The sequence below is a fragment of the Microcaecilia unicolor genome, chromosome 14 (genome assembly GCF_901765095.1).
Source record: "Microcaecilia unicolor chromosome 14, aMicUni1.1, whole genome shotgun sequence".
In the NCBI taxonomy this organism is placed as follows: Eukaryota; Metazoa; Chordata; class Amphibia; order Gymnophiona; family Siphonopidae; genus Microcaecilia; species Microcaecilia unicolor.
Window position 1 is genome coordinate 32,684,965 of NC_044044.1, and position 23,882 is coordinate 32,708,846.

Consider the following 23,882-nt stretch of genomic DNA (forward strand, 5'->3'; position numbering starts at 1 on the left):
TCCCTTCAACCCTAGATCCTGCCTTCCTCCCTTTCATAGGATGCTCCAGTCAGCACTATATCTTCCACCCTACAGGACTCCTTTTCACATCTACCTTTCATTCCATTGTAAGCTCTTTGAGTTCCTCAATCTGTACCCGTTTGTCCTTTATTTCTAAATGTAGCTCTCCATCCTGTATTTTATCTCTTCATTTGAATCTGGTGATTTTTGCAACCTGCCTAGAAGACAAAGGGAAACTCTCCAAAACCTTTCGTCAAAATTCTGAATGCTTCGCTTTTGCGATAAATTTTTGCATTAGCTTAAAATTTACAAATTGCATTGGAATGTCCATTTTGTCACCAAATTCAGAATTGCATTTTGTTATCAAGTGAATTGTCACTGGCTAAAATCTTTTTAAAGAAATACAAGACATTCAGACAAAATGCAGTCAAGTACAGCAAATAAATAAATAAATAAAAACAACTTGCCTGTTAAGGTCAAAGGTGCTATGAAATGAAGGATACCCACAGCTCTTACCTTGAAAATAACGATTGCTTCTGCACAAGTTCTGGTCTGGTAAACCTCAGTAGTCAGGTATATTTATACTCACTGCAGATCCCACTAGGGAAGGATCCCTGAGACTGAAAATGTAGAGCTTATGGTAAAGAATCCCAAGACTTGAATATATTTCAGTTCTTTCAGGTATATGTTTGAGGATGTCCTTAAAGATAAACTGTTTAGACTAAGGAGGTAATTTCAGAAGTTCATAAGTACATTTGAATATTGAACCCTAGGTCCAAGCTTGATCTAACCAGTGAATCCCCTTGGTCATCGGTCTTTTCCTCATGATCTTTTTTGCCTCCTCTCTTGAGATGAAGGGTGATCTCTGATGGTCTATAAAGTATTCCAGGAAGTGACCTCTGTTCAGAATCTTTCATTCACTTTCAGAAATTCTTTATACAATTATCGAGTTTCATCTAACGTGATTTATTGGTTGTCAGCCTGGTGCTCTAACCACAAGGCTTCTCCTCCAGCAACTTGTTCTCACCTCAGGTGCCCATGTCCTGGCCAGAAAGTTCTGGGTTTTTGGTCATCATTCATGAGCATCCTGAATTTTCTATTAATGCCTTATTACAATAGATTCTAGTCAATATTCATCCACCAGTTGAATTACATCCAGATATTTACTGCCATAATGTATCCAGGTATCAACACTATTTATCTCTTAATTGTGGTGTGCTAGAAGTTGCCAGGGTATCACTAGTACTCAGAGAGCTTCCTAGATAACTTTTATTTTATTTTTTTGTTACATTTGTACCCTGCGCTTTCCCACTCATGGCAGGCTCAATGCGGCTTACATGGGGCAATGGAGGGTTAAGTGACTTGCCCAGAGTCACAAGGAGCTGCCTGTGCCTGAAGTGGGAATCGAACTCAGTTCCTCAGGACCAAAGTCCACCACCCTAACCACTAGGCCACTCCTAACCACTAGGCCACTTATCTGCTAAGTCAACCAGGTAGCTATTCCAATATTACTTAAGAATATCAGTAGTTCTCAGATAACTTCTGGCTTCACCTCCAGATGGACCCAGCACTAACCAGATAGAACCACAGAGGTCAGACTGGATCTATAGCATCTCTATCCAGTTATGAGCTGCTGAAGCTCCAGTGGAAACTTGGTCAGTGGGAGATAAGTGGGTAAGGGCCTTTTCCACTGATTATCAACCCCAATGATATCAATATCCACAGAACATGAATGCTATTTTCACAAGATTGAGCAGAGAACACAGGTATCATCATTCAATTTTCAACTTTTCATTGGCAGAGTCAATAAAATAGTAGAAACTTCTAATCTTGTTCTCTTCCTTTTCCTAATAATTTTTTGACCCTTTAATTTCATTCATATCTGTGACACAGACAGTAGATTATCCATGGAAGGCAATGTGGCAGCTTAGGAACATCCATGTTAGAAAATGGCCAGGTAGAAATCCATGTGCCGGGACTTGAATGTCAGCACGAACACCCATATTGCCAGAGGTGGGAATCCCTTGCCAGTTTAGCATTTGGGGGGAGGGAGGCAAGCAAACACTGAGGGTATTAAAGGGATGACTTCCCTTAATCGCTCCAGTAGAATGCTACTCAATCTAAGGGACCCTTTTACTAAGCCACATAGGCGCCTATGCATGTCAAACACACGTCAAATTGAAACTACCGCCTGCCCCGGTCGGGAATTCCAATTTTTACGCTCATCCGATACACGCGGCAGAGAATACTTTCTACTTTCTACCACATGGCACTAACCGGGTGGTAATTGGCAGTGTACATGAGCTGACGATTACCACCTGATTAACATGTGAGACCTTACCACCAAGTCAATGGGTGGTGGTAAGGTCTCAGGCCCAAAATGGACACACGCTAATTTTTATTTCTCCGCATGTCTGTTTTTGGCCCAAAAAATGGACCTGCGCACATCCAAAACACGCGCCCTCACCAGCGCAGGCCATTTTTAAGGAGCACCTTAGTAAAAGGGCTCCTACGTTTGATAGAGGAGAAACATCTCTAATGTTTGTTTACGTTTATTATAGGTTAGATACACTACCTTTGTATTTATACTCAAAGCGATTTCACAGAGAAACTCAATAAATAAAGATCCATCATTAAAGGTTATAACCAGATGCAAATTTATATAGCAAAAAAAAGAAGCAAATGAAAAATCAATAAATATTCACACATCCCCTGAATTTTAAAATTGAAACAGACATTAATAGAAATCCACCTCATTCAGAGCAGACAAGGAGTGAGGCCACAAATATTTGTCCCCATCTGCCAAAATAAAATTCTCAACTAATCACCTTCACTAAAAAAAAAAAAAAAAAAGTGTTTCACTAAATTAAACCTTCTTGAAATGATTGAAGTTTGAATAAACTTTCTTTGGACAGCTTAAAAGAAACTTGGAAGGGACAATTTTGCCAAACGTGAAGAGGATAATCCCTAGATAACATCATACTCAACCTTGGATGCTCCCAGGTTTATCTGGCCAACTATTAATTTAATTTCCAAGTTAGTTCATTGATGGTTGCTTCATTCCTGATCACCAGCTCACTCTATTTTTTGTCCTGTTTCATAAAGGAAAAGTCGATGAACATTTATGACAGAAAAGCAGGGAAAACTCCTCTAACAAGTAGATGTCCTGATTGAGTGTTATTAATATTTGGAAACATTATTTCCTAATAAAAATCTTTCTTAGAGCTGCCTTCACCTCCCTGTTTTTCAGGCTGTAAATAACAGGATTAAGAATGGGAATTAAGACATTATACAAGAGAGCAAAGTGTTTGTTTTGATCCATTGACTGCATGGACTTTGGTCTCATATACAAACACAGTAGAGTCCCATAGTAAAGAATAACGACCGTAAGGTGGGAGGAGCAGGTGGAGAAGGCTTTGCGTCTCCCCTCAGAAGAACGGATCTTCAAGATGGCGGAGATGATGTAGACATAAGATATCAGCATTGTCATAAAGCAGGGAAATGCGACAAAAACTCCTGCAACATAGCTCATACCTTCCACAGTATATGTCCTGCTACAAGACAACTTCACCAGAGCTGAGAGATCACAAAAGTAATGGTTAATCTCATTGGACCTACAATAAGAAAAATGTGACATGAGGACAGTGTAGATCACTGGGACCAAAAATCCAAAGGTCCAAGAGCCAGTAGCCATTAATTCACTGACTCTTTCATTTATTATAACGGCATAATGAAGAGGATGGCATATTGCCACATATCGGTCATAAGCCATGGCTGTAAGGAGAAAACATTCTACAGTTGCCAAGGCTAGGAAAAAATACATCTGCACCAAGCAGCCCTTTATAGAAATACGTTGACCCTTCCTTAAGAAGATGTCCAGCAGTTTGGGGACAGTGACTGAGGTGGAAGAGATATCGAGGAAGGACAAGTTACAGAGGAAAAAATACATGGGGGTGTGGAGACGAGGGTCCAGGCATGTCACGGTTATTATAGTGAGGTTCCCCATCAGGACAATCAGGTAAATCAGTAAAAACAGAAGGAAAAGGGGGATTTGCAGCTTTGGGAATTCAGGAAACCCCAGAATGATGAATTCTGTCACTGTGGTGGTATTTTCCTCTTCCATTGTAATCTGAAACCAAAAAGAGGAGGGAGGGAAGAGGTGATTAGAAATCCCGCTCATTCCAAGGAGAACAGGGGTAAAACTATGAAGAATGTTGCCAACCTAAAAACTCACAATATTAGTTGTTGCATTCTACGTGTGTTTGTTTAATGATTAGTTGATTACGTTGAACACACTGAGCTTAGGAAGACCTTCCATCCAATCGTGTCTTTCCCAGAACATTTATCCTTTTCATACAGAAGTACCTGCTACAAGGGTGGCAGAACTTTAGGTCTTTAACTTTGAATTTTACTCACTCCTTTCGTAAAATAATTATACAATACACCAGCTGTTTGAAATGAACTTCTTTTATGTGGGTAAAGTCTGCATATGTACATCACCCATTATTATTATCCAGAAACCACCAATAGATTATAACAATATATAAATAACCAAATCTTCAATTTCAATTGTAATGCATTAAGGAACCCTTTTACTAAAGGGTTGGTGCATGGCAATAGGCTTGCTTTGCGCCAATCCAGGACTACTGCAGGAGCCCGACGCGGGAGGTGGTGGAGATGAAAACGGTAACGGAGTTCAAACATGCGTGGGATATGCATAGAGGAATCCTGTGCAGAAGGAATGGATCCTCAGAAGCTTAGCTGAAATTGGGTGGCGGAGCAGGTGGGGGGAAGAGGGGTTGGTGGTTGGGAGGCGAGGATAGTGGAGGGCAGACTTATACGGTCTGTACCAGAGCCGGAGATGGGAGGCGGGACTGGTGGTTGGGAGGCGGGAAATACTGCTGGGCAGACTTATATGGTCTGTGCCCTGAAAAGGACAGGTACAAATTCAAGGTAAGGTATACACATATGAGTTTGTCTTGGGCAGACTGGATGGACCACGCAGGTATTTTTCTGCCGTCAACTACTATGTTACTATGTAACAAAGCCTCCAATTCCCCCTCCCCCCCCCTGTTTTCTATACTTTGGGATGAGAAAGAAGGATGAGGGAGTCAAGAATGACAAGGCACTTAAAGAGAGACAGTGTCCCTCCTTCAAATCAGTTGCATATGGTGTCAGTTTTGAGGTCTTCTCAAACAGTTTTCCAAGACTGTCGTAATCAGTCTTCTCACTTTAATGTATAGTTCCTTTTAAACACTCTCTGCTCCAGATGTGTCTCTAAGCCTGGCACATTGAAGGTTAGTAACAACAACAAAAAAAAAGAACATTTGTTTCTCACACTGACCTTTAAATTTCCAACAGAGACATCTTCAGGGACACAAAAATCCACGGCACAGCAAACTTGGATTCCAGTGAAGTGAAGTCCACATCACAAAGTTGATGACAAGAGCCTGTCATACACTAATCAATCTAATGCAGTTAATTATTTTTAACCACAATCAATGTACAGTGAAACAGTGGCCATGGACAAGTTTTTACCACCAGGACTTCAGTCTACATTTGATCCCGTTAACCAATAACAATAGGTGGGTCGTTCATCACCCTCCTGAAATATATTATGTAAGACCACCAGACATGAGGAAGGAGGACACTCTTGACACATTTGCTGGCCTAATAAAGGTACAACCTCCACTCAACCACTGGGTTACTTTTATCAGTTTTGGGCTCCTTTTACAAAACGGTGATACCAAGTAGCATGTGCTGAATTAATATTATTATTATTTGTTGCATTTGTATCCCACATTTTCCCACCTCTTTGCAGGCTCAATGTGGCTTACAATACATCATGAATGTAAAGACGACCCTGGGAATTAAATAGTAACATAGTAGATGATGGCAGAAAAAGACCTGCACGGTCCATCCAGTCTGCCCAACAAGATAACTCATATTTGCTGCTTTTTGTGTATACCCTACTTTGATTTGTACCTGTGCTCTTCAGGGCAGAGACCATATAAGTCTGCCCAGCACTATCCCCGCCTCCCAACCACCGGCTCTGGCACAGACCGTACAAGTCTGCCCAGCACTATCCTCACCTCCCAACCACCAGCCCTGCCTCCCAACCACTGGCTCTGGCACAGACCGTACAAGTCTGTCCAGCACTATCCCCGCCTCCCAACCACCAGCCCTGCCTCCCAACCACCGGCTCTGGCACAGACCGTACAAGTCTGCCCAGCACTATCCTCACCTCCCAACCACCAGCCCTGCCTCCCAACCACCGGCTCTGGCACAGACCGTACAAGTCTGTCCAGCACTATCCCCGCCTCCCAACCACCAGCCCCGCCTCTTCACATTCAGCATGCCGCTAATTGGTACCAGCATTTTGTAAAAGGAGCCCCTTATCTGTCAGTCAGTGAGTGGTATTAAAGAGCAATAAATTCTAGAACTTTGCCATCACACTTCTCCCCCTGATTCACAACCTGCTTGACGGAACGGGACATAATCTGACTTTTGCTTTTTCTTATTACAATGTCCTTGCAAGTATATTTTTTGTAATTTTGTAATCCGATTATTTTTTCCTTGTCAATTACCCCCTTTCCATGAGCACCTTCTCCTTTTTAATTCTATATGAAATCAATTTTAAAAAATCTGTGTATGATTTAACAAGATTGGTATTTTCATGTTGTTTAAAAATGCAATGTTCATTTATTTTGATAGACCAGTGTTCTATAAAGCATGGTATTTGTTGTTCTGGGTTGTGTTGTTTCTCATCTCAGTGACACAAGGAATACTGAAATTACATTTTTGTATTTTTATTACTTTTTTTCCCCATGATGTGCACCGTTATAATAACATTCCTAACAAAACATGAAAAATTTGCTACAAGACAAATGGAGGGAAGAAATGTAAACAACATAAAAGCATAAGAAAAAGACATATTTTCCAGGCAGAACCCTACATTTTGATTTTAATATCATTAGTAAAAACAGTGACAAGATTGTCTCCTCTCTTCTCCTCCAGATCTCCTTTGGCCCCTCTTCCCTGCAGGTACCTCTCCCCTCACCCCCAGATCCTGCCTTCCTCCCTGTTCCCTGTTCCCTATATCTATCATAGGATGCTCCAGTCAGCACTATATCTTCCACCCTACAGGACTCCTTTTCACATCTACCTTTCATTCCATTGTAAGCTCTTCGGGGAGGGTCCTGCAACTCTATCTGTACCCATTTCTCCTTTATTTCTTAAGTGTAGCTCTACATCCTGCATTTCTTCTCTGCATTTGGAAGTGATGATTTTTGAAATACCACCCAGATTTAAGAAGATTGAGGGGAAAAATATCCAGAACCTTTCTTCAAAATTCTGAATATTTTGCTTTTGCAATTAATTTTTGCATTAGCTTCAAATTTACAGATTCCACCAGAATTTCTGCAGTTTGACAGCAGTTTCACAAATTGCATTCATTATTCTTATCCAGTGACCCGTCACTGGCTAAAACCTTTTTCAAGAAACACAAGATATTCATAAACATGCAGACAGGTACAGCAAAAAAAAAAAACAAAAACAAAACCTGACTGTTAAGATCAGAGTTGAAATGAAATGCTCCTACCTTGGAAGTAACGATTGCTTCTGCACAAGTTCTGATCTGCTAAACTTCAGTAGTCAGGTATATTTATACTCACTGCAGAACCCACTAGGGAAGGATCCCTGAGACCGAAAATGTAGACAGTCCAGCTTTAGCCTTAGAGTTAGAATAATTAGCCCTTCTTGTACAACAGGAATAGTGAAGTGAAATTACTGCACAGCTCAGGACCCCAGTAGGACAGGGAGTAAAATATGGTGATGAAACCAGGCTTGAATATATTTCAGTTCTTTCTGGCATATGTTTGAGGTTGTCCTTAAAGATAAACTGTTAGATTAAGGAGGTCATTTCAGAACTACATAAGTACATTTTGAATATTGAACCCCAGGTTCAGGTCTAGTTGATCTAACCAGTGAATCTCCTTGGTCATCGGTCTTTTCCTCATGATCTTTTTTGCTTCCTCTCTTGAGATGAAGGGTGACCTCAGATGAAACTCAAGGATTGTATGAAGGACTTTGTGCAGAATCTTTCATTCACTTTCAGGTCACTTTCTGGAATACTTTATAGACCACCAAACATGCTTTACAGGTTATCAGCTTGGTGCTCATTTGGCCGTACGCCAATTTTCGGCCAAAAAAAGAGGCCTTTTTTGCAGGTGCGCTGAACAATGAACCAGCGTGCGTCCAATACATGCGTCTCCACCAGCGCAGGCCACATTTTGGCGCACCTTAGTGTAAATGATCGTCAGCATGATATGCTGCTGAATCAATTTTGGAAACCTGGTCAGTGGGAGATAACTAGGTAGAATCCTGTTTATCTCAGACTGAATATCAACTCCGGTGACGTCAACATTCACAGAACATGAATGCTACTTTCCCAAGAATGGCCAGACATACACAGATATCACCGTTCAATTTCCATCTTTTCATAGGTAAAATCAATAAAATAGTACAAACGTCTATATTCTCTTCCTTTACCTAATCATTCTTCAACCCTTTATCTAATTTCATTCCTATCTGTGCCACAGTCAGTAGATTATCTAATGACCTCACACTTTTCTTATGTCCTGGACACTCCATGAGTTAGAGTCAAAGTTACATCCTCTTTCCTTTCGTACAGGGAAGCAGGGGGAAACCACAAGGTTGGTTCTCAAACGGGGGATATTTAGACATGATCATTAAATTACTTTTATAAACTCAATAAATAAAATTGTTGCTATAAATTAATACATCTCTCTCCCCTTCAATCTGTTCAAAACTCTGCTGCACAACTTATATTCTGCCAGTGTCGCTATGCTCATATTAGCCCTCTCCTCAAGTCACTTCATTCATTGGCTCCCTATCCATTTCTGCATACAATTCAAACTCCTCTTATTGACCTATAAGTGCATTCACTCTGCAGCTCCTCAGTACCTCTCCACTCTCATCTCTCCCTACACTTCTCCCTGGGAACTCAAATCATTAGGTATATCTCCATTATCTGTACCCTTCTCCTCAAATCTAGACTGAAAGCACTCCTATTCACTTGTCTAGTGACATTTTGTTTGTTACATTTGTACCCTGCGCTTTCCCACTCATGGCAGGCTCAATGCGGCTTACATGGGGCAATGGAGGGTTAAGTGACTTGCCCAGAGTCACAAGGAGCTGCCTGTGCCTGAAGTGGGAATCGAACTCAGTTCCTCAGGACCAGAGTCCACCACCCTAACCACTAGGCCACTCCTCCACTCAGTACTCAAGGTGGGAATGATAAAACAGACATAAGTAATTCTCTTATCCCTTATTTGTCCCGTTTGTCTGTCTTGATTAGATTGTAAGCTCTGTCTAGCAGAGACTGTGTCTTACATGTTCGGTGTACAGCATTGCGTACGTCTAGTAGCATTATAGAAATGATAAGCAATAGTAATAATATTATATTTCCTGTGTCGTGGACAACCTGAGACTTATAATAACATCTTCTTTCCCTTTCCTATAAGGAAAACAAGCAAGGTTAAATCCACTCAGATGAAATATCAGTGAGGTCCAAGAACATCACTATCAGGCTTATTTTCGAAAGAGAAGGGCACCCATCTTTCGACACAAATCGGGAGATGGGCATCCTTCTCTCAGGTTCGCCCAAATCGGCATGATCGAAAGCCGATTTTGGGCATCCTCAACTACTTTCCATCGCGGGGATGACCAAAGTTCATGGGGGCATGTCGGCACCGTAGCAAAGGCGGGACATGGGCGTGATTAAGAGATGGGTGTCCTCGGCCAATAATGGAAAAAAGAAGGGTGTCCCTGATGAACACTTGGCCGACTTTACTTGGTCCATTTTTTCTTGCGACCAAGCCCCAAAATCGATGCCTGAACTGACCAGATGACCACCATAGGGAATCGGGGATGACCTCCCCTTACTCCCCCAGTGGTCACCAACCCCCTTCCACCCTAAAAAAAACTTACAATTTTTTTGCCAGCCTCTATGCCAGCGTCAAATGTCATACCCAGCTCCATGACAGCAGTATGCAGGTCCCTGGAGCAGTTTTAGTGGGTGCAGTCCACTTCAGGCAGGTGGACCCACAGCCATCCCCCCTACCTGTTACACTTGTGGTGGTAAATGGGAGCCCTCCAAAACCCACTGTACCCACATGTAGGTGCCCCCTTCACCCCTTAGGGCTATGGTAGTGGTGTACAGTTGTGGGGAGTGGGTTTTGGAGGGTTCAGCACCCAAGGGAAGGGAGCTATGCACCTGGGAGCAATTTCTGAAGTCCACTGCAGTGCCACCTAGGGTGCCCAGTTGGTGTCCTGGCATGTCAGGGGGACCAGTGCACTACAAATTCTGGCTCCTCCCATGACCAAAGGGCTTGGATTTGGTCATTTTTGACATGGGCGTCCTCGGTTTCCATTATGGCCGAAAACCGGGGATGACCATCTCAACATTTAGGTCGACCATCTCTAAGGTTGACCTAAATGATGAGATTGGGCGTCCCTGACTGAATTATCAAAATGAAAGATGGACACCCATCTTGTTTTGATAATAAGGGTTTCCCCGCCCCTTCGCGGGACGAAAACAGAATGATAAAAAAAGACATTCTGATATATTTGACGACCCAACCAACCATCGTTACCTGATTCTTTCTATGAGTTGGTGACCATTATTAAACAGCAATAAAAGCTACAGCTTTCTATTCCGGCTGATTCACAACCTGCTTAACTGAACTGGGCATATTTTGACTTTGTGTACAGCAAACTTTTCCTTTTTCTTGCGATGTTGTTTTTCTTGCCAAGTGGTGAACTTTTGTGTTTTGGAAATTTGATTTTCTTAAAGTGTTTTCCCTTGTCAATGATCTCCTTTCCATGATACTTTTCTTATATATAGATAGATTGGCGATTTCATGTTGCTTGAAAATTGCATTGATTATTCTCGTCCGGTGATTTGTCTTGGTAAAAATGAAACATACATAAAGATGCAGACAGGTACCGAAGGAAGATCTCAACTCTGCTTTTATTTGTTTAGAAATTTATAACCTAAACACTGTACTCAGTACTCTGCTGCATTTTGTTGCTCATTCGATCTAGGCAAACCCACAGCCCTTACCTTGGAAACAATGACTGGTTCTGCACAAGCTCTCATCTGGCCCTCAGAGTCAAGTATATTCGTACTCACTGCAGATTCCGCTGGGGAAGGATCCCTGAGGCTGATGAGGTGGAGCACATGGCAGAGAATTGAGAGACTCAGCTTTAGGTCTAGGGTTAGGATACCTGGTCTTCCTTGACCAACAGGAATAATAATGTGAGGGCAGGACCCCAGGAAGTGCAAAAATTTGCATACGCCCAGTAGGAAAGGAAGTAAAATGTGATGCTCAAACCATGTTTCTCCAGTCCCCAGGCTTGAATACATTTAAGTTCTTTCTAACATGTGTTTGAAGTTGTCCTCAAAGATAATTGCCAACTCATAGTGGTGACTGGTTGGACAGTGAGATCAGATACAGTTTTGAACAGCGCCCTGGATTCCTGACGCCAGCTACACGTACTCACTTGCAGTCCCACCGTATTTGTGGACACAGCCTAAGTTACTGATGTGATGCCATAAGTGTGATGGTTGGAGGAGTGGAGTACGATTCCCACTGTGGTTCATTGTGATCTTGGACCTGTCCCACAGCCCTTGAGTGTCCTGGTAATGACCTGATATAGTAGTCACACTGGGACTGGTAACGTTTGCTACTGTACCTGTGACAGGTCCTTGGAGAAGAAGAATGGTACCCTTTACATACTGGGCTTAGGTGCACTTGAGAGGTTGCCTATTTCTCCCTTCCTCAGTAAGGGTGCTGGTATTTGGGGGATTTGGTGCACTGCTGAGGTGTTGCTGAGTTTGTGCATAACCAATCTGTATTATGTTTCTGATGCAACATCCCTTCTTCACACATTCCTCCTGCTCCTCTCTGTGATAGCACTTACTTCTCTGGGGTTGTCTGCCTCTGATTTAACCTAGTCCCTTCCAGGCCCTGCAAATGCATACGTAGTCCTTCCTGTGGCCATGCTGGGGGATACCTCTACAGCATGGTCAACTCATTTCCATGCAAATCACACTTTTGGCAATTGAACGTTTTAAAGACATTTAGTAAAGCTGAGACATGCATTGGGAAGCCCTGGGATTGGTATCATGGAATGTTGCCACTATTTGGGTTCTGTCAGGTACTTGTGACCTGGATCGGCCACTGTTGGAAACAGGATACTGGACTAGATAGACCATTGGTCTGACCCAGTATGGCTATTCTTGTCTAAGCTATTTGTAAACGCGTCTATACCAGAGGCCTTGAACACATTCTGTAGCTTAATTAAGCGTCTAGAAGGCAGATGAACTCCAAGATATTATTCCAAGAGGCAGACTCATATCCACCACATACTTCTACGAGAGAGCAACATGGAGTGGGTGTTATTATTAGTGATCTGTCCAGATTACCTGACAGAATTTGTCCCAGAAAGGCCACTGGACCTAGTGGACCAGGGGCGTATCTGCAATGGAGCCACGGGGGCCAGGGTCCCCCGTAGATTTGGCCCTGGACCCCCCTACCGATGGCCCTCGCAACCCCCCCTCCCGCTGCCAACCTGCCATCGCCTACCTTTGCTGGCGGGGGACCGCAACTCCCACCAGCCGAAGCCGTCGTCCTTCGTTAGTTTGTTTTCTTCTTTCTGAGTCTGACTCGTCTCTGACGTCCTGCATGTACACAACAGGAGGGTCGCCGGGGAGGGGGGCTAAAATGTGCCCCCTCACCTTGGCTCTGGACCCCCCTACCGGCGAAGTCCAGATACGCCCCTGTAGTGAACCCAATAGTATAACTCAGCATGACTCTCCCTATGTTCTACTATGAAGCTCAAGGTTTTACATATGCTAATTATAGCACCTCAGTGGTGGAGCATGAGCAGGACAGAGGTGGAGTCCCACTTAAATGCATAATTTCAAGAACATTAAAGTTGCACTGGTATTATGCCAGACACAGGGCAGGCGTAAATGGTTAAAGAATTCACACCTCAATGTTGGCAACTTTCTTTTCTAGTTCCAGAACTGGGTATAAAGCTTCTATCTACAAGGATCCCTGTCACAGAATTGGCCTGCTCTTGTCTTAGTCAATCACTACAAATCACAAGTAAGTGCTATTAACATTTGGAAAGTTTTATTTTCCATTAAAAACTTTTCTTACAGCTGCTTTTACCTCCCTGTTTTTCAGGCTGTAAATGAGAGGGTTGAGCATGGGAATTAAGACATTGTACAAGAGAGCGAAGAGTTTGTTTTGATCCATTGTCTGCATGGATGCTGGCCTCATATACAAACACATTATAGTTCCATAGTAGAGAATAACGACCGTAAGGTGGGAGGAGCAGGTGGAGAAGGCTTTGCGTTTCCCCTCTGAAGAACGGATCTTCAAGATGGCGGAGATGATGTAGACGTAAGATATCAGGATTGTCATAAAGCAGGGAAATGCGACAAAAGCTCCAATCACAGAAGTCATACTGTCAACAAAACTTGTTCTGCTACAAGACAACTTCACCATAACTGTGAGATCACAGAAGAAATGGTTAATCTCATTGGGCCCACAATAAGAGAAATGTGATATAAGGACAGTGTGCATCACTGGAACCAAAAATGCAAAGGTCCAACACCACGTAGCCAACAATACACTGAATCTTTCATTTATAATAACAGCATAACGAAGGGGGTGGCATATCGCCACGTAACGGTCATAAGCCATGGCTGTAAGCAGAAAAAATTCTACATATGTCAAGACTATAAAGAAATACATCTGTGTCATGCATCCCTTAATAGAAATAGTCTGACCCTTCCTTAAAGAAATATCCATTAGTTTGGGGAGAGTGACTGAGGTGTTAAAGATATCAAGGAAGGACAAATTAGAGAGGAAAAAGTACATGGGGGTATGCAGTCGAGGATCTAGACATGTCACGGTGATAATAGTGAGGTTCCCCATCAGGATGATCAGGTAAATCAGTAAAAAAAGCACAAAAAGGGGGATTTGCAGCTCTGGAAATTTGGGAAACCCCAGAAGGATGAATTCTGTCACTGTGGTGGTATTTTCCTCTTCCATTAGAAGTCTGGACTGAAAAAGAGATGGAAAGGAAGAGGTGAATAGAAATCCCGCTCATTCCAAGGAGAACAATGTTCCTGAGCAAGAAAGAATTATCGCTGTTCTACACGTGTTTGATTAATGATTAGTTTATTACATTGACCTTCCCAGAACATTTACCCTTTCCTGTAGAAGATTGACAATAGGTCCTTAACTTTTAAATCCTCTACTTTGCACAAAATCATCACTGCCTTTATTCATTGACTCACTCCCTTCTTAAAATAATTATATACCAACCAGCTGTTGGGAAGAAAATTCTTTAATGTGCTTAAAAGCTGCACCAATGCATCAGCCCTGTGATATCCTTACTTGTTGTTAATCAGAAGATCTGATACAGCACAAGGAATTTCCCATCACTTGATGGTAAGGACTATCTTTTTGTTATCAAGCTAGGGTTCTATACTTAGAAGACCGATTAATTAAACAGAGATGATTGTCATCCTTGACTCTTCCTTCTCTCACCTTCACCCCCAGGGCAGCATTAAGACATAGACAACTAGACAAAATGCCTAGAGTCCAAATGTACAGGAGATGACCTTCCAGAAGAGCTGATTCAGTGTCTCCCAAGGCAGATGTTTGCTCAGCTGAGGCAGCTCCTGGCAGAAAGAAGACTGGCCAAAGAAAAGAAAGTCAGCAAGACAAAGAGCAAAAAGTGGGGATGACCAGGCGATAAACCTAGCAGAAAGACAGGGACATTGAAGGGAACAGATCCACTGCTGTCTCGTATCTTCATTTGAAGTCAATTTCTGCAAAGAGTGATCATAACAAAACAATAAAAAGAAGCATAATTTAAAAAAAAACATACAGTCCTAGAATAATAAGGTAACAGGACTAGCACATCACAGTAAGTATTTCAGACAGGCTCTTTAACTTAAAGTTTCATTTTATTTATTTTTATTCATTTATTAGGATTTATTTACCGCCTTTTTGAAGGAATTCACTCAAGGTGGAGTACAGCAAGAATAAGCCAAACATAAGCAATAGACAATTACAGCAGTAAATATTCAAACAACATTACAAATTATGACACAATTACAATGTCAACACAATACTCAATAAAACATTTTAATAGACAACACAGGGAGTAAGCAAAGATGGAACATATAGCTAGACAGATAAGACAGCGTAACAGAAATACGAAAATAAGGGACTAATTTAAAGAAAATTGCAAATGAGGTCAAAAAGGTTCTTGAACATTATCTTAGCTGGGGTAGGAGTGAATAAACTTGTCCTGCTGTAGTATGTACAGTCGGTGTCATTTACGTCTTCCATTCCATGGTGCTAGAAGGAACTCTGGCGCAAGTCTCATGAGACGGCAGACTGCGAGATTTCCACGAGAGTTCCTTACTGCACCATACGCCAGTGGAGATAGGTTGCGGATGGCACCACTCATTTGGGGGTGGATGGGAGGGGGATCTGGATCGAGGGAGGGAAGGGGGACTCAGGGAGGGTTAATGCACCTCCTTAAAATTATGCGGGGCCTGGCCGATATTCAGCCAAGACCAGCATATGTGTCTTATGCAGATCCCAGCTGAATATCGGCCAGGACTCGTAAGAAGATTTGGCAACCAACACAGCCTGAAAAACTGGGTGACCCACTTAACCTCTGTACGGATCATGCTAGAGTGGAAGCAAGCTGTAAAATGTATTGCTGTTTAGCAATGTTCACTAAGTGAGAATCTGTTAAAATTAACACCTGCTTTAATGGACCTGGATATGATTTGATTTCACATAGAATTTGCACATGAATTTTAAAGGAAAGGAGGTAATTTACAAATTTCTGAAATACAAATGTCCGTCATGTAGAAGGAAGCACAACTTAGCAAGAGAAAGTAAAAGGTCTTCAAACAAAAAGTCAATTTTAAAAACCTACACATAATTTAATGAGAATGTAGAGTCATTTTAACGCAACCTGAAAACACCAGTGTTCAAGTTCATTTATTTTTGATATTTGTTGTTTTGGGTTGTGTCGATCGTCATCTCGAAGACACAAAAAATACTAACATGACATTTTTAGAGCAGCCGAATCTTTTTTCAGAATATGTGAACTTTGGCAAATTTTACAAATGGTGCATCCTGCAACAACATTAATGAGATGAATGGAGGGAAAAGAGTACAAAACATAAATGCATAAGAAAATGAAATAAAAGAAAAGACATTGGGATTGGCATTCAAGGTGATTTAACTAGCCAGAAACGGCTCCTGACCGGTTAAATCATCTGGTTGGGACTAACAGCTCATTTTCAGTGGCTCTTAACTGGTTAGTTCTGAACTCAAAACCAGCTATTTTTTTTTTGGGGGGGGGGGGGAATTCCGGGGCGGTATTTGGCCACTTAAATGTCAATATTCAAAATTAAACCAGCCAGGTTAAATGCATAAAAGTCAGTCCTATCTTTATGCAGTAACCCATAGCTGGATAAGTTCTGAGTGCTGATATGCCTTAGTTGGCTCCTCCAACCCAGAAATTAAATTTCTGACCATGACGCCTGCAGTGATCAGCAAAATGCTGATCGTCGCCAGCCCATATTTTCAGGCACAGCATTTGTAAAGCATCGCTCCTCTCTCACAAATCAAAGTCTATTTCTCTCCTTCGCCCTCTCCAACTCCAGACTACTCCTTCCTCCTCTCTGCTCCTCACCTGCAGATCTTTCAGATTTCCTAGGGGCAGCTGTGATTATGCTGCTCAGCATTTGTAACATAGTACATGACATTTCCTGATTTTGTTTGCTATTTTTTAAAATCGTATGCCTGTTTTGATGCTTTTGTATACTTGATTATTTATTTTATTAATTATGTGAACCGCTTTGATGCATTTTTGTGTAATGCGGTATATCAAGTCAATAAGTCAAATCAAATCTTCTTTTGTCCCTTTCCCATACGTCTTTCATACACCGCTCCGTCAACATTGCATTTTCCACCCTACTTAACTTCCTGTGATTTCTACCTTCCATTCTTTGTAAGCTCTTGGGGGCAGGGTCTTGCAACCTCTATCTGTACGTTTATTTCTGCATGTACCTCTCCATCCTCTGTTACATCTCCACGTTTGTTACTGGTGCTTCTGGAAACACAGGTCAGATCTGCCCTCAAAATTCTGAAACATTTGCTTTTGCAATTAATTTTACATTAGCCTCAAATTCACAAGTACATGTCTCATATTTACCCAGTGAGAAATCATTGGATAAGGAAAAGAAATGTTGACAGACAGATACAGCAGGAAGATCTCAGCTCAAATAGTAAACCCTGTGCTCAGTGCTCTGACTGCCGCAATCGAAAGGGCAACTAAATGCATCAAACCCGCAGCCCTTACCTTGGAAAAAGTGTTTGGCTCCGCACAAGCTCTGATGTGGGTCCTCAGTAGTCAGGTATATTCATACTCACTGCAGATCTCACTGGGGAAGGATCCCTGAGACTGAAAATGTGGAGCACATGGCAGAGAATTGAGAGACTCCAGCTTTTAGGTCTAGGGTTAGAAAATCTTGTGCCTCCTTTATCAAGAGGAAAAGTGAGGGGGAATTTTACCGAGCAGGGCAGGACCCCAGGGAGTGCAAAAATGGCCCAGTAAGGAAGGGAGTCTTAATGATAATTTGATAGACTCTATGGAGATCATTTTAGAAGGGTCAGGATAGATTTTGCACATGTAGGAAGCTAGTTTGAACCAAATGCAGACTTTATTAGTACATTTGAATACTGAACCCGGGTCCAGGCCCAGTTGAGCTAATAAATACACCCTCTTGGTCATCATTCTTTTCCTCGTGGTATTTTTCGCCTCCTCTCTTGAGATGAAGGGTGATCTCAGAGAGAAACTCGAGGATTGTATGAAGGACTTTGCAAAGTGAATGAAAGATTCTGCACAGCGGTCGCTTCCTGGAATACTTTATAAACCAGCAAACATTCTTTGCTGGTTGTCAGCCTGGTGCTCTAACCACTAGGATGCTTCCCCAGCAATTTGTTTTCAAGTCATCTGGCTATGTTCAGTCCCTAAAGTTCTGGGTTTTACACGCAGTGCAAATGATCATCATAAATGATCTTCCTGGTACACTGAAGTCTGCACCCCAGCCTCATGAAGATCTCCACAGGTTTTCTCCCCAGAAGTAGCCTGGTATCATAGATACTCAGGGTAGAAATAAAGGTATCTTAAGTTAACCAGTAAGCTGTCCTAGTATCACTGCTTAATATCATAGTAACATAGTAGATGACGGCAGGAAAAAGACCTGCACGGTCCATCCAGTCTGCCCACGATAAACTCATATGTGTATACCTTACCTTGATATGTACCTGTCTTTTTCAGGGCACAGACCATATAAGTCTGTCCAGCAGTATTTCCCGCCTCCCAACCACCAGTCCCGCCTCCCATCACCGGCTCTGGCACAGACCCTGTATAAGTCTGCCCTCCCCTATCCTAGCCTCTCAACCACCAACCCCTCTTCCCCCCGCCACCCAATTTCAGCTAAGCTTCTGTGGATCCATTCCTTATCATATCCATATCAGTGGTGTATTGATGGCTCTACCCCTGGACGGCCCTGGAAGTAACCAGATAGCATCAGAGAGGTCAGATGATATCTTAGCAGCACTGTTCAGTTATGTACTTCTGAATATCTTGTGGGACCCCAGTCAGTGGGAGATAACTTGGTAGCAGTGGTGTAGCCAGACTGCCAATGGGTGGGCATGCAATTATTCCCCCCCCCCCCCCCACAAGACCCTGATCTCTGCCCTTGGCTCCTCATGATATAAATACCTGAGCCAGTGGGGATACCAAGCCCCATCAGCTGAAGACCTCCCCTGCCTTAGTTGTGCCTGAGCAGCTGTTATTCATCAGGTACACTTTGCCGCAAAGGCCAGGTCTCCTGAACTGAGGGGAGCCAGCTACAGGAATGGTCTAGAATTGGCAGCTTAGATTTAATGCTACAAAATGTAGAGTCATGCATTTGGGCTGCAAAAACCTCAGGGAACAGTTTAGGGGGTGAAGAACGTTTGTGCACAACAGAAGAGCGGGACTTGGGTGTGTTCGTATGTGATGATCTTATGGCGGCCAAACAGGTAGAAAAGGGTGACAGCGAAAGGTAGAAGGATGCTTATGTGATGATCTTATGGCGGCCAAACAGGTAGAAAAGGGTGACAGCGAAAGGTAGAAGGATGCTTGGGTGCATAGGGAGAGATCCAGAGGGCAACTGCTAACATGGTCAGTGGTCTTTGTCATAAAATGTATGGGAAACAGACTTAATGACTCAATTCCCAGCCAGCAATTATTTTTTTTTAAAGCATGATCAACTTTAGTAAAAGCATTCCTTACGCTCCTAAATTTGTGCACTAGTTTCAGCTGGAAATTTGTCTTAATTTAGGAGCTTAACAATTTGGGCCTGTCACTCATTTGCCTAGATTTAAGAGCCTACTGATGAAACCATCTGCCCTTAATCTACTTCTGTTGTTACCCATTTTTTATGCTCCAAAATTTAGTTTAGTGAGTATAAAGTTATGCATTCACCCCAGAACATTTTCAAATACCAATTTAGTTAGATTTTCACAATACTTACAATTTGGGGATTTATAACACTTCCTTTATATCACTGTACCACCATTAAGTTTCAAATAAGTTTGTTATAGAAACATAATCAAACCAGAAGACAAGGCAATCTGGCTCTACACCTTTATCGACATATCATGTGTCCGTGCGTTGAGCCACATTTTGCAGCCTATATTCTCAGAAACTATTTTTTATAACTTTTTATTTCCAGACTTTCCTTATAAGTAAGATGTTTGAATGACAGGAAACTGTGCAATGAGGCATCCGTTCTACTTCAGCTTATCAAATGATCATCACATGATCACCCCAGCAGTGGCCAGATGAAGACATTACCCTGGCAGCAACAATTTATATCTTCTGGATGTGAGAAATGTCTCCAAGTGGGTTAGTTCTGTATGTCAAACTCATGATTATGGTGGGCCGCTATGATAGCCCGTCTAACTGAGTATCCCACTTCCAACAGTAGCCAATCCAGGTTACAGGAACCTGACAAACTTAAAGAGCAGGAAGCTTCAAGTTGCCAACAAGGTGTATCAGTGTTGAAAGCTTCGCTGCTTCATCATTTCTTTTATTATTTGTATGAGACTTTGGAGAGCTTCCCTTAATATTTTCTGTTAGGAATGAGCACATCAAAAAAATTGTGTCAGTCAGGAGGGAATTCTATATATGATGCCTTAAAAATCGACGCTTTAGAACCACGCGGTTAGCGTGATTCTATAAACTACACTCAAAGTTATGCGTAGTTTATAGAATACGCTCATGTGCTGATCTTGTGACTAAAATGTAGGTGCACCCATTTGAGGTCAACTAAAACCAGGCCTCAATACCTGCTCCTAAGTTAGGCACCGATTGGTTGTATTCTATAATAGTGTGCATAGTTATTTTTGAAATGCCCACTATCTGCCTATGGCCACACCCTCTTCTCCTACGGTATATCCTTCCCACATCTTTAATATCACAATTGGTTTGTGCAGTAGTAGAAATACTTCAACCATCCCTCATTGTTCTATTACCATTAATAGTAATTCCATTCTCCCTGTTTCCAATGCTATTTTTACAAATCTGTCTCTGTAAATATTGGTTATGTGATAACTGGTTATATTTCTGCTCACTTTTGTAAAGGAAAAAGCTGTCTTGAATGTTTAATGACCAGAAGTAAATTTGTGTAACAAAGAGAGAAACACTTCATTCAAATGACTGACACCCATTGTAGACCAAAGGCCCCTGTTTACTAATGCAGGCTAGCATTTTTATCATGTCCTAAGCATTAGCACACGCTAACCATGTAGATGCCCATAATATTCCTATGGGCGTCTACACGGTTAGCGTTGGCTACTTTTTCGGCTTCCTTTGACATCCCTGTTTTTCAGACTGTAAATGAGGGGGTTAAAGACGGGAATTAAGATATTATACAACAGAGCAAAGAGTTTGATTTGATCCACTGACTGCATAGATGTTGGTCTCATAAACAAACACAATATAGACCCATAGTAGAGAATAACGACCATGAGGTGGGAGGAGCAAGTGGAGAAGGCTTTGCGTCTCCCCTTTGAAGAACGGATCCTCAAGATGGCAGAGATGATGTAGACGTAAGATGTCAGGGTTATCATAAAGCAGGGCAGCCCTATAATAATACCAGTGATTAATCTTAAACCTTCAATAACACAAATGCTACTACAAGAGAATGACAACAGAGCTAAGATATCATAGAACAAGAATAAATCTTATTGGACCCACAATCAGAGAAATATGATTGTGTGCTCCACTGGGACAATAAATACAAAGATTCAACACCCAGTAGCCATTGATATACTGACTTTTTCATTTATTATAACAGTGTAATGAAGTGGATAGCATATCGCCACATAACGGTGATAAGCCATGGCTGTAAGTAGGAAAACGTCTACATATGTCAAGGCCAGAAATAAGTCCACCTGTGAAAAGCATCCAATTGAGGAAATCCTCTGACTCTTCTTTAAGAAAATGTCCAGCAATTTGGGCAGGGTGAGGAATGTATAGGAGATATCGAGGAAGGACACATTACAGAAGAAAAAAGTTTCTGAGGGTGTGCAAACAAGGGTCCATAAACGTCATGGTTATAGCAGTGAGGTTTCCCATCAGGACAGTCAATTAAATCAGTAAAAACAGAAGGAAAAGGGGGATTTGCAGCTCTGGAAATTCAGGGAGGCCCAGGACGATGAATTCTGTTGCAGTGACGGTATTTTCCTCTTCCATTATAATCTGAAACTAAAGAAGGTGATGCAGAGGAAGAGATGGTTAGAAGTTTTGGTCATTCCAAGGAGACCAGGGGTGAAACTATGAAAAATGCTGTCTCTGTATTATACATGTTTCGTTATTGACCAGTTGATTAGCGAGAGTACAATGAAGTTAGGAAACGTTTTCATCCAAAAATCCCAGAGCATTTACCCTTTTCTTAAGAAACACAGGGGTCCTGCGGTAGCGTAGGCGTGGGTTTTGGGCGTACGCAGAATCATTTTTCAGCGTACCTGTAAAAAGGCCTCTTTTTTTTTTCCAAAAATGGACATGCGTTCATTTTGGGTCTGAGGCCTTACCGCCAGCCATACACCTAGTGGTAAAGAATTTGGGCTGTAGTGACCTACACATGTCAGATGCCACTTGGCGTGTGTCTGCTACGTGCGCCAGAAAATAAAAAATATTTTTCAGACACGTGTAGCGTATGTGAGCCAAAATTGAAATTACCTCAAGGGCCACGCAGTAACCGAGCGGTAACTCCAATTTGGCGCATGTTGGGCAGGCGAAGGCACCTAAGCGGCTTAGTAAAAGGGGCCCACAGATTGGCAAAAGACCAAACAGTCACCAGATCATAAAAGAAAATCTTTCCGAAGAGCTGGTGCGTTGTGTAATTATTCTAAGAAAAAAGTTGAGTAAAGCCTACACAAGTACATTACCCATTATCATTGTTTGTCCAAAATCCACCAAATAATTATATAGATATATAAATAAAGTCTTCAGTTTCAACTACAGTGCATTAAATCTCTCAAGGGGGGTCTACATTTTATGCCAGTCATTTAAATGTTAATAATATTTAGAAACATTATTTTCTAATAAAAAGTTTTTTTAGGGCCCCCTTTACCTCCCTGTTTTTCAGGCTGTAAATGAGAGGGTTAAGGATGGGAATTAAGACATTAAACAACAGACTAAGGAGTTTGTTTTGACCCAGTGACTGCACAGACATTGGTCTCATATACAAACACATTATAGTCCCATAGAAAAGAATAACGACCGTGAGGTGGGAGGAGCAGGTGGAGAAGGCTTTGCGTCTCCCCTCTGCAGAACGAATCCTCAGGATGGTGGAAATGATGTAGATATATGATATCAGGATTGTCATAAAACAGGGCAATGCTATGATAATACCAAAGACTAAGCTCATACCTTCAATAACATACGTTCTACTACATGACAAAGCTAGCAGAGATGAGATATCACAAAAGAAATGGTTAATCTCATGGGACCCACAATAAGAGAAATGTGACATAAGGACAGTGGCTGCCACTGGAACCAAAAACCCAAAGGTCCAACACCCAGTAGCCATCAATACACTGACTTTTTCGTTCACAATAATGGGATAATGAAGCGGATGACATATCGCCACATAACGGTCATAAGCCATGGCAGTAAGCAGAAAAAATTCTACATACGTCAAGGCAATAAACAAATACAGCTGCGTAAAACACCCAACGGAGGAAATTCTTTGACTCTTCGTTAAGAAGATGTCCAACAGTTTGGGGAGAGTAAGAGTTGTGTAAGAGATGTCTATGAAGGACAAGTTACAGAGGAAAAAGTACATGGGGGTGTGCAAGTGAGGGTCCAGGCATGTCACGGTTATTATAGTGAGGTTCCCCAACATGACGATGAGGTAAATCAATAAAAATAGAAAGAAAAGGGCTATTTGTAGGTCTGGAAATTCAGGAAACCCCAGAATGAAGAACTCTGTCACTCTGGTGATATTTTCCTCTTCCATTAGAATCTGGAATTAAAAAGAGATGGAAAGTAAGAGGTGATTAGAAATTCCACTCATTCCAAGAACAGTAAGGTTGAAACTATGAAGAATGTTCCCAGCTGAGAAATAGAGAAAAATAGTTGCCTCTGTTCTACACATATATTATCCCCTGCTTAACCCCACCCTTCTC

The 23,882-nt window shown here is 41.9% G+C and overlaps 3 protein-coding genes across 3 annotated transcripts; all 3 read right to left on the bottom strand.

The window, feature by feature from the left end:
- Window positions 1-3,196: 3,196 nt before the first annotated feature.
- On the bottom strand, window positions 3,197-4,123 carry LOC115458432 (olfactory receptor 1019-like). The gene has a single exon (XM_030188398.1). The coding sequence runs from the start codon at window positions 4,121-4,123 to the stop codon at window positions 3,197-3,199; it is 927 nt and encodes a 308-aa protein (XP_030044258.1).
- Window positions 4,124-13,223: 9,100 nt separating this feature from the next.
- Window positions 13,224-14,150, bottom strand: LOC115458436 (olfactory receptor 5V1-like). The gene has a single exon (XM_030188403.1). The coding sequence runs from the start codon at window positions 14,148-14,150 to the stop codon at window positions 13,224-13,226; it is 927 nt and encodes a 308-aa protein (XP_030044263.1).
- An 8,636-nt stretch (window positions 14,151-22,786) lies between these two features.
- LOC115457411 (olfactory receptor 5V1-like) lies at window positions 22,787-23,644 on the bottom strand. Its single transcript, XM_030186829.1, has one exon. The coding sequence runs from the start codon at window positions 23,597-23,599 to the stop codon at window positions 22,787-22,789; it is 813 nt and encodes a 270-aa protein (XP_030042689.1). The 5' UTR covers window positions 23,600-23,644.
- Window positions 23,645-23,882: the final 238 nt, after the last annotated feature.